Source organism: Cupressus sempervirens, chromosome 6 (assembly GCF_028749045.1).
Source record: "Cupressus sempervirens isolate cs-2001-9-10 chromosome 6, ASM2874904v1, whole genome shotgun sequence".
Lineage (NCBI taxonomy): Eukaryota > Viridiplantae > Streptophyta > Pinopsida > Cupressales > Cupressaceae > Cupressus > Cupressus sempervirens.
In genome coordinates, this window is record NC_143123.1 from 224,321,603 (window position 1) to 224,333,780 (window position 12,178).

General features: G+C 37.6%; 1 protein-coding gene across 3 annotated transcripts in view; it reads left to right on the forward strand.

The window, feature by feature from the left end:
• Positions 1–12,178, forward strand: part of LOC149552084 (uncharacterized) — a 266,469-nt gene that overhangs the window by 99,846 nt on the left and 154,445 nt on the right. For all 3 annotated transcript variants that reach the window (XM_089787555.1, XM_089787557.1, XM_089787558.1), the window contains 2 exons: positions 7,745–7,804; positions 8,008–8,078. In XM_089787555.1, the coding sequence (XP_089643681.1) occupies positions 7,745–7,804; positions 8,008–8,078 (131 nt within the window). The remainder of the gene's footprint in view (positions 1–7,744; positions 7,805–8,007; positions 8,079–12,178) is intronic.

Below are 12,178 nucleotides of genomic sequence, written 5' to 3' on the forward strand. Positions count from 1 at the left end.
ACTTTGTAATGTATAGTTCTTTTCTCCTTTTAGGGTTAGGAGTTTGAGATTACTTCCTCTTATATGTATCTCGGTGTGAAGTTCTAGGGGCCACGTTTTAGCTTGAGACCAACCATTTAGTCCAGAGTTAGTTAGGGCATGGGTTCCTTGACTTTGGTGGAAAGATAGTGCTTTAGACATCATTTCTATGATATTTCATCCAAGTTGTCCCTTTTTGACTCCTTGGTTCGTCCAATAGTCCTCTTTGGCTCGGTGGCTTGGGGGCCTTCTCTTATTGCTTCTGATTGGGCTTCTATAGAGAGGGTCTAGATGTTAATGTTACGACGTAACATTAGATGTCATAGATTCACTCCCCACAGCATTGGCTTAGCTGAGTTTAAAGCTCATCCTTTCAAACTTGTCGCCATTTTTGACTTGATTTGGTTTCTTCATCGGCTTTGTGGTTTTATGAAGTCGGGGGTTGACCAGCACAGATACTCTCATCTTGCATACTATTCTTTTGTTGAGATTATGAGATCTAACACCTCTACTAGATCTCACTGTTGGTATGCCCGAGCCACCTCTTTGCCGGGTTCGATTGGTATTGAGATAGATTGTCTTCCTCCTTATCAGTTTTTACTTGATGCTCCTGCTCATCTTCTCCCCTCACGTCAGGAGTTGAACGAACATGTCAGACAGGATATTTACAGACAGTACATTACCACTACCTGGAGTAATCCCTCGGGAGGTCTTTGACCTAGGATGGCATTCTATGTTGAGCATTTTCTTGTGCTTAAGGATAGTCTTATTGCTCGCCCTGCATATCTCTATTGGCATTGGAATCATGCTTTACGATTTTCCTTAGGCTCATTCAAGGTTGGTTCTCACTGCCTCTGAGCTCAGACTGATCACCATATGGATCGGGCTGATAAGATATGCCAATTGTGTTCTTTGGCAGAGGTTGAGATTGAGATCCACTTCATTTTTTGATGTCCTCTCTACTACGAGATCAGAGGGAGATTTTGTTGCCTTTTCAGAGATTGTTCTTCTCTTTCGATGTTCTTCGGTTATATTGATCACCGCCGTCTTGCACTTTATCTTTAGGAGGCCACCCATCTTCGAGAGATTACCTTGTAGTCTTTTATACCTCAGGGGTATACTTCAGATCAGCTCATTACTGTCTTTTTCTCTCCCCTATCTCCTCCATAGGGTTTGAAAAGGCGTCCTAGTACTTCTCATTCTAGATCTATTAGACACTACACCAGTCTCTCCAGGCAATGACAATCATATAGTGGTTCTGTACGGCAGTCTAAGACTATGGATCGTCCATGGGCTTACCCTTCTATTACTGACTTCTTTGTGACAAGGAAGGACCCTTAGTCCTTACCTTGTCTTCTTTCTTGTTCTGTTTCTTGCTTTTGTTTCTTCTCAGTCATCGTTTGGTGCTTCTGCTTTGGTTGGCTCTTCTGTTGTAGGCTCAGTCCCATAAACCTTGTTGGTTTTTGGTGGACATTAATATTATTATCTTATCCTATCTTATCTTGCAGAATTTATTTACATTATCCATATAATTTTGCAGAAAAACCATAGAGAGAGGAAATTGACAAATTCCTTTTTAAAAATAAAATGGTAAAAGAATATTTCCTATTCCAGCTGCAGATGCAAAATGGAGCCAAACACTTTTAAACTGTCATCGGGATCACAAAATCAATGGCATCCTCAGCTCGGGAATCAAGAAGGTTTTTATGGTGGCTGGCTTTGGAATGCTAATCCGAAGCAGCTGCTAGGAAGTGCAACTGCACCATTTCTAGAGAAAACATGCAAGGAAATTATAGTCCATCCTCATGTCTTGGAAAAATAGGTCTCTCTTCTTGCAATATTTATGTAGTGAGATGGTAGCTTGTTTTCTTGTTCAATTGTATATTCTTGATAATCTTGTGACTATCTTGATAATCTTATGACTATATACCTTTCGCACGTGGGATTTCATGCGATTGGTCTGCACCTCTCTTTGTTAGAGTTTCCTAAACTCTTAATTTTTGATATAATTCTTTTCTTTGTCAAAAAAGAAAAATGCCTTTGTTAGTACAATTATTAACATTCAAAAACATGTTGATATACACGGATATATGAGCTGCTCATAACAATAAAATCACTCCACCGAAAAAGGGAATTGTTAGATTCAAATTCTTAGGATAATACGTATACATATATTATATTTTATAAATCTTGCAAACAGAGGGATAAAATGGCTTCTTTCACATTGATAATTTTTAATCAATTTGAAAGATAAAAATGGTTGTAGATTACTTTTAATTGATTAAATCTTGCATCTCACAACTTCTATTTTTTTACTCATTGATCTCCTTCACAAGCTTTCGAGAAAATCAAATAAAGCAAGAAAAATATTAAAGTTCCTAGAAACACAAATTTAACTTCTAAGTATGAAAACAAGATCTATAATGAGTAATTTGTAAGGATGGCATTTATTTGGCTTTAGAGGGACGAAGGAAGGTGAGGAGACTTCATCATTATGATGGCTATCCATAATATCTATTGGAGCCTGTGGTTCGATGGCTATCCATAATATCTATTGGAGCCTATGGTTTTTCTTTTCGACATCTTTGTTTTCACCATCTAACTTGTTGCCACATGAAATTTTTTATTTTCTTATTCAACTACTCAATATCTTGCTTTCATAATATCAAATGGATTAGAATTCCACATGTTTCCTTTTATTCTTTTTACCTTACAAAAGTAGAGCTCCAAGTTCTGCAACATTCATGGAGTATGTTCTACCATTTCCCATTAACAACTTCATAGGTTATTTTCATAAATGCTGAATTTGATTCGTGTGCAAATTTGGTTTTCAAAAATTGAACATGGGTTTCCTTTATAGGCTTCAGGGTTGGATTTTTCTATATATGCAGGTCTATCTATTCTATTTTTGAATTTGATGCTTTCTTCTAATGAATTATGAACATTGTATGCCTATAGCCTTATTTCCACACTAAAGCTTATCTGAAATAATTGGATGTTTTATTACCATTTTGGTTTTAATATTCTACTACTTTTAAAAAATTTCGTTGCTAAACTCGAATGCAAACAGGAGCCTGGATACAAGTGCATCAATAATTATAAGATTTGATTAAAAAGTTATGTAAATAGGCTTAGCTGCTGAGGGGAACCGTGATCTTCATCAACGGGCTGAGGATGGTGGTGTGGAGGACAGCACAATAATAAGCTATTTACCTACTTATGAAGAGAATGAGATAATGGGTAATGTCTTCTATCCACCATATGCAGTGATAGTACATATATGTATAGTGTTCTAGACGACCGAGGATGAGAATGTTCACGATTAGTGGTAATGTTTGCACTTCCTCTTCAATCCTCCATGTAGAATGCTTTAGGTATATGCTTCTAATTTTTTATGACTGTTATATAAGCTTATCGACTAGTGGGTCCTCCATCATGTTCCTGAGAATATTTGCTCGACTAGTGGTGGGACACCTTGTCTACGTGGCATTCACATTCACTTTGCAGGCATCTCTATATTTTTAACTTGTTTCCCTTTTACAATACTTATGCTACTGTGCCCTCTATCCACTTTAATAACATGGCTTTTATATGCCATTAAGGGGTTGTGACCCATTCAATGATGTCTGTTAGTTCATGGCATTTGATTTAAATATATTTAAAATATGTTGAGGAGCCGTAACTATTGTAAGTTAAGGGTGTAGATTTGATCTTTGATAAATATATTGAGTAATATAGTTTATAATGATAATACTTTGAATATATCTATTGTGTTTTCCATTAATAATTAGTGGTGTATTAGACGACTTATAAATCTTTATCTTTGATTTATGACAATATATTTAACTTTATAGGTTTGTATTTATTTAGATTTTATCTCAAGTAGGTGATATTACAAGGACATCACAATAACAAGCTATTTGCCTACTTTATGAAGAGAGTGAGATAATGGGTAGTGTCTTCTATCCACTCTATGCAGTGATAGTACATATATGTACAGTGATCTAGATGACTGTGGATGAGAATGTTCATGATTAGAACCTAAGGTTGACAATTCCATAGAATTTGTCATCTCTAGTGTGCATCTAGTCATCCAGAGGTTGAATGCAATGATATAAACAACACAAAGAAGATCCAGATATACTGGAGAACGTTTATAAAAGCAAATAGAGAATAACATCATGAGGACTCAATGGCTGGAGTATGCCAAGATACTTTATGAATGTGAGTTGGGGAACATAGAACCCCATTAACTAAGTCCACAATTGATCTATCCAAGGCATAAGGAGGTTAGCTGCAGGTAAAGTCCAAGATATTGTTGGGCTGCAAGATGAATACATAAAATGGGGGGTTGATATTCTTGCGCCTCATATCAATCGTGTCTTCAACAATGTCAATGAGGATGGTTTCTCTAAAAAATGGACTAGTGTAGTGATACCACTTCACAAAAGTGGAGACATAAACAATCCTTCAAATTATTGGACTATCATGATCAATCCCCTCCTTGACAAGTTATTCGGCAGCATGGTAGAATGAAAAATCAGTGAATGGGCTGAAATAGAGGGAAAAAGAGCAAATGGGTTGGTGGATTTTAGAACGAAGCATTCCACTATCGATCATGGGGTCACTTTTAGATACTTGGTTGAAAAAATATGGGATACCCAGGGGGCTGAGGCCTTTTGGTGTTTTGAGGACTTTAAAAAAGCTTTTGACACAATGCCACATAACAAACATTGGATAGAATGGAAGAATTGGAAATCCCTAAGGAACTTAGGACTGCGGTACATAGATTATATGAGCGGGTTAAGGCTAAAGTTAGAACCATAGATGGGCTGTTTGAATGCTTTGGCAACAACATTGGGATCAAAAAGGGGTGCCTGCCATTGCCTACCTTGTTTGGGCTTTATATTGACAATTTGAGATAATGGTTAAAAAGGGCCAGTGGTGAGGGGGTGCAAAGCAATGTGATAAAACTACTTTTGTATGTGGATGATCTCATCATAATTTCTAAGACGACTAATGGTTTGAGAGAACACATGAAGGCATTGGAAAGCTTTTATCAAGAGGTGGGTATGCAAGTGAGCACCAGCAAAATCAAAGTTATGATTTTTCTCGTTGAAGAGAAATAGGAGGTCCTCAAGTACGTTTCTCTTTGAGGGTAATGCTCCAAGATTGCGAGTGATTACAAATATTTGGGAATCGATTTTCAAAACAAACTCAGTTGGGAAATATATAGAACAAAAAAAATTCAAGGGGAGTGGAAGGTGCTGTATACTACAAAATAAGTGTAGCAATGCCGAATTATGGGATTGGAAGACCAAGAAAATGTTATTCAGTCTGCTTGTCACCGCGATGGTCTTGTAAGGTGTGAAATTTGGGGTAGAAGTATGTCAGATAAAAAATGGAGATAGGTTGAAAGAATACAAAAGCAGTCAGATAAAAAATGGAGATAGGTTGAAAGAATACAAAAACACTTAATCATTAATAGCTTCAAAATCAAGACCACTGTGCCTTATGAGATCTTATTGGCCGAAGCTGGTTCATTCCACTTAGAAGCTGTTGCGGTGGTCTGGCTACTATGTTACTTAAAGAAAACTCAGGGTACGGAAAGCCATCATTGGTCTAATTTAGTGACAAGGGAAAAGCTTAATAAGAGAAAAGGCAAGTGGACGAATCAAAATGTCAAGTGGATGCAACAATGGGATGTTAACATTCCTAGGTGTTCGGCTAGTAATGAAGAAATAAAGAAGGTTGTTCATGAAAATTTTCATAGTATCATATGGACAAGGCACAAGTGGCGGAAAAAATCCTATTATATCAAAGAATTTAATCCCACTGCAAACCACGAGGAAAAATCATATATAGGAGCAGCCATTGAATGGAGAGAAAAAATGCTTATAGCCCAGCTTAGAATAGGTACTCATAAGTTAAGATGTGAAGTGGGTAGATGGTGGGTGCCAAAATAGGAATGGGAAAACTGGACATGCTTATTTTGTGACATGGAGGCTATTGAGACAGAGCATGATTTTGTCATGGATTACTCAGCGTACAATGAGATCAGATCCAGGTATGGGGAGATTTTAGAGAACCGCATCTTGGACTACTTATTTGAAGAAAAGGAGTTGGGCAAAACTGCAAACCTGATTATCAAAATCCACCGATGAAGAGACGAGTTAGTCAAGAGGTTACAACTTGTTTAGGTTCTTTCCCCCTTTTTCGGGGCTGTGTGCTTGCGTGTAGTTCCCATAGGCTGCTTTGGCGTCACGGACGTTATTAAAATCTTTCATTCATTTATGTAGAACAATTTCTTTCTGGAATCATTGGTGGTTCACCTTCCTATAGATTGTAGGTTTGGCTTAATGATGCACATTATGCAGGTTTACCTCTGGGGCAACACCAATTGGTAGAAAAGGTGGCAGCAAAAATGTACCATGAATAGATGTTGCTGACTAAGCATCAACCCACACCGCAAAAATTAGAAGAGTACTGACTTGAATTAGTTTTTCTGTGAAATGTTGTACGAGTGCTACCAACTTGCAAGGTGGATAACACTGCCCCATGGGCACTAGTTTGTAATGTGGGCCTTTGCATGAAACCATCTGTGCTAACAAAGTTTGTTATCTTCATGTCTTCAGCTAGCTGCAGAAGCATAACTTATTTTTGTTGAATGTTGTACTACTTACCCTGATCATCACATAGTTCATCTTTGACAACTCAAAGAATATGATGTGTGCAATGGAATGTATGCATGTTGGTGGTATCAACAATTTGTTTTTTGGGTTGTTTGTAAATGCCCAAGATCAAGGATTCTGAGCTGTTGCAGACTCAAAAAAGGTTAAAAAATATGGCTTGATAAAATTCACATGTAATACTTAGTGAATTAATAACTCCAGATGTTATGGTATGGTGACCATAGTGGAAAGGCTTGATCTTCATGTGTATGGGCCTTTTTGAAGCACTCTTCACCTTATTCAGAACATTGTAATGTGTGGAATGTGCTGAATGATATATATGGAGTGGAGAAATCCATTAGAGAAGTTAACATGCAATGCAGTATGGCTAATCATCAGTACCATTTGAAAACATACTGCATTGAGGATACTGGCCTAGGCTTCATACGATGAATAATGATAAATTATCTCTATTTTGAGAGAGGAATTGAAACTGGTTGTTTTTTACCTTCGATATAACTTTTTGGTGAAGTGATAAGCTTGTTGAGAGTATTTAAGTAAAGGGCAAATCATAATGACAATGTGTGCTTGTTATCATTGTGCTAGAGTAAAATTTTAATCATAGGAGATGGGATATAGGTCTCTATATTCAATATGTCTTTCCAAGCAGCGTGTCTCTCAAGTTATTCTCAAATTTGTAGTTTATAAAAATAATTTGAGTCACCAAGGCAAAAAGAATGGTAGTTTTCAGGCTACTGTCCTCTCAAATTTATTATTTTTATAAAAGACATTTAGTTTACCAGCTATACAGACATTTTTTTTTTTTTTTTGAGATAGTGGTGTGCAACTGTATAACTAGTTTTGGTAGTTGTGATTGATTGAGTTGGCTGAGTCATTAGTTGAATTAGTTAGCTCTGATTTGAGCCACAGATGAATGCTAGTTACAATGCACATTGATTTGTTCTCAAGTTGATAGAAAATTTTCCCCTTTATATTGCTAATGTTATATTTATCTATGCTCTAGCCTCTAAATATCATGTGATTTATTTTGCCAGGGCTCTTTCCTATCAAATCATTTGTAGGCCATAAGAATGCTATTTTTACAATTGCTTACGGTAAGTGACATTCCATTATATTGGAAAACCAGTTTTGTTTTATGTTGTCTGAGAGCATGCTAACAATGCCTTCTATTGTATTATGTGGGGTCTAGGTTTAGGTTAGCATTTCTTTCCTTTTCATGATATTTTCTGTTGGAGCTCTATTGGGCCTGAATTGTTTGTTTTGGTAGTTTACTAATGCTATGTATGTTGTCAACTAGATGAAAAACGTAATCAGCTTGTTAGTGGTGGAAAGGATGGTTTTATTATCACTTGGACTGACAATGGTGAGGTATGTTAGTTTTAACTTTTGTTTTGGACTGAATGATAGCTAATTTTTGTTGAAATATAACTAAAGATATGCAAATTACATATTTAATGATAAAAAGATGTCACTGATGTGATTGCACATTTGAATGTGCATCTGGAGAAAGAACTAGTATTTAAATTTAACGTAGCGTTTTGAGGATTAGTGTTTGTGAGTATTACTGAGCTTTTCAATTCTGCATATCATTTATGAAATCAAGTAGTAGTTTTATAATTCATACTAGGTGCTTCTTGCTGTTTACCTTTAATTCTTCTTAGTGGCTCACTCAATTTTCTTTTATTTGTCATTTATTGCACTTGTGTTTGATCAATCTTGGCTTTTCCTCATATAACATGATGTCACTTCATTGACCCCCTCATATAATAAAATATTTTGTCATTTAACTTGTTTAAACATGTTGTCCTCAATTTTGTCTTCACAAAATTGAGACAATCCTACAGATTTCTCGTATGGATTCGTAGGCTCATCATCCTCTGTTTTATAGCATCAATAAAGTATCATAAAGATGATTCATTATCCATGAATTGTACTCTGTGTTGTTCTATCAATGCATTCTTTTGAAGGTTTCCATTGATTTGAATCCCAAACTTGTTTACTAGTGAGCATTTTCTGACTGCAAAAGCTCACCTTTTGGCAATCCTTCGTGTCCTTTCTTTGTTTTTCTTTGTGTTGTAAATAGGTTTTAGTCTTGTTTTTGGGTTAGGTGAATAACCCTCGGAATTCTGCTCGTTTCAAGCTAGTAGTCAAAATTGGAGTCGCCTAGCTCAAGTTATAGGGGAAAAAATGGGAATTTTCAAGGGAACTGCATATCTTGATTAAAAAACCTCTAAAAATTGGGTTTTTTATTGGTGAAAGCATGATATAAAATTATATTTGATATTTAAAGTGTTAAAATTTCAACTCATTCTAAGTTGATTTGACTATAATAGTTCGGATAATGATGGGGTTACTTATGATAGGGATGTTAGTTCTCATTTACACCCTTACTATAGCAGCTATCTATAATGTCCCCACTTTAGCAGTTGACCAAATGTGTGTGTGTGTTAGCCTAGTTCTACACGGTCTCGAGGGCTAACAAAGGGTTTAAAGGGGTCTTAGAGTGTTTTGGCCTAGTCATCTCCAGTTTGGGCCAAAATGGAGTTGATTTACTCAGTTTCAGGCATACTTACTATTTTTAGTAAGTCAGTAAGATACAAGGGAGGATAGTTTTGGTGATTGAAATTGATACTCCTCAGTGAGAGCTTTCCGACAAGCTATCACATGCCTCAAAGATTATACGGACGTGAGGATGAGACACATGCCTAGAGCAGGAGGGAGGAATCAAAACTTTGAGTTGAGAAAGAAAGTTGGAAAACTTTCTTTATCTTATTATGATGCTTCAGGGAAGATGGCTACACGAGCTTGGGTGCAGAAGCTAGATACATACTTCCAGCTGAAAGCTATGCTTGAGAAGGAGGCTATCAAGTATGCGGCTATTCATTTGGATGGTCCAGCGCATGAGAGGTGGCACCATGGCATGGTAACCTTGGGATATAATCAAATCACATCTTACGAGGAGTTCACTAGGAGACTCATAGAGAGATTTGATACCAAAGATCCCAAGTTACAATTTAAGGAGTTGGCACAACTCAAGCAGTGGGGATCAGTTGAGACATACATCAATGATTTTTAGAGGTTAGCTGTGTTGGTTACAAATATTTCAGAGAGGAGATTAGTAGTGCTATTTATGGATGGACTCTTAGATCCCTTGAGGGGTTGGGTGAAAGGGCATGACCCGACTATATTACAGGAGGCCACTAAGAAGGTTTGTGACTTAACAGCTTCTTCTTTTAAGAGCAAATTTCAGCCTAGGGATTTCACATATGAAGAAGGATAAGGATAAGGACAAAAAACCTTATTACCACGATGCGCAACCAAAAGGGGATAATAGGAAGTTGGATAATGACACCCTGAATGAGTTGAGGAGGAAGAACTTGTGTTTTCATTGTGGAGAGCCTTGGGACTTATCTCATAAGTGCCCTCTCAAGGCTAAGGCAAATCAAATGGAGTGTTTTTCAGCGGAGGAATCACAGTCAGAGGGGTAGGATCAACACTTTGATTCGGATGAGAGTAGCACTCTAGAGGAGAATATCATTCCTAAGGACCACGATTGACAAGGGCTCAAAAGATGATCACATTTAGGGTCAAGAGAACTATCCAGGGGCTGAAAGTGATCTCTCTCATTGATATTGGGGCTACACATAACTTCATAGATCCACGACTGGTAGCTAGAAGAGGTTTACAGATTGAGGAACATGCTGGCTTTAGAGTCATGGTAGCTAATGGTGACAAATTATTATGCACTTAGAAGATATCTAATCTTCACTTCAAGTTTGGAGATGGCTATGAGTTGGAGGATAAGTTCTATGAAGTAGACATGAGAGACTATGATGTCATCCTCGGCATGACATGGATGGCCTCGCTAGTTGAGTTTGCACTCAACCTAGCAAAATTGGAGATGAGATTCTTGCATGAGGGAAGAACTGTTGTACTTAGAGGATTTTCGAATGGGAGTTGCAGAGTAGTCTCCCTAAGGAGAATGCAAAGACTTTTTCGGCACAACGACATAGAGTGGGAAGAAAAATGTTTCATTATGCCAGCTCTACAGGAGCCATAGGTAAAGAGTCATCCACCAAATATCTAGGAGATACTTGACAAGCATGCTAAAGTATTTGGCAATTTCCCACACGGGGTTCCTCCTGACAGAGGAATAGAGCATGTTATTGAGCTTGAGGGAGCCAAATTGGTCATGATTACCACGTATCATTATCCTTGGAAACACAAGGATGAGATAGGGAAGGCAATTAAGGAGCTATTGGAGATGAGGCACATAAGGTCTAGCAAAAGCCCTTTTGCTTCAGCAGTAGTTCTAGTGAAGAAGAAGGATGGGACGATTGCATGTGCATTGATCATAGGGCACTGAATAAGAAAACAATAAAAAACATGTATCCCATTCCTAGGATTGATGAGCTGATTGATGAGTTGCATGGTGCACGCTTCACCAAAATCGATTTACGATTCAGATACTACTAGATCAGAATGAGAGCAGAGGACATCGAGAAGATAGACTTCCGATGTCACTATGGCCACTTCGAGTTTATGGTTATGCCATTTGGGCTAACCAATGCACTTGCCACGTTTCAGAGTTGTATGATCTAGGTGTTCAGGGGGCAATTGAGGAGATTTGTCTTGGTCTTCTTTGATGACATCTTGGTGTTTAGCAAGACTTGGGAGGAGCACTTGCAGCATCTGTAGGGGGTGTTATCTATTTTGGATAGAGAGTCATTATACGCCAAGGAATCAAAATGTGAGTTTGACATGACCGAGCTCCTTTACCTTGGGCATATCATTAGTGCCGATGGTGTTTGGGTTGATCTTGAAAAGATTAGAGCTATTGTGGATTGGCCTACTCCCACAACCTCACACAGCTTAAGGGTTTCTTTGGTTTATGTGGTTTTTACAGGAAGTTCGTTAGGGGATTCTCATAGATTGCCGCACCTTTGACAAATCTTACCAAGAAAGGAACCTTGACATGGATAGAGGCAGCGCAAAGATGTTTTGACTACTTCAAAGAGGTGATGTCATCTGGTCCAGTTCTAGCTCTACCTGATTTCATGAAGCCATTTGAGCTTCAATGTGATGCTTTAGGAGACGGGATAGGAGTGTTATTGATATAGGAGAGATACCTCATTGCATTTGAGAGTAGGAAGCTCCGAGGAGTTATTCTATATACGATAGGGAAATGTTGGCCATAATGCATGCATTGGCCAAATTCCGATCATATTTGGTAGATGGATGTTTTGCAATCAAAACTGATCACAATAGTATTAAATACTTCATGAGCCAGCGTGATCTTAATGACCGGCAACAGAAATGGGTTACTAAATTGTAGGCGTATGACTTTGATATAGAGTTTGTCAAAGGTAAGAAAAATGTGGTGGCTGATGCTTTTTCTCAGAGATCTCACTTATGTGCTCTGGCAGAGGTTTCAAGAGATTGGAGAGATCAAATTGTAGTAGAGTATG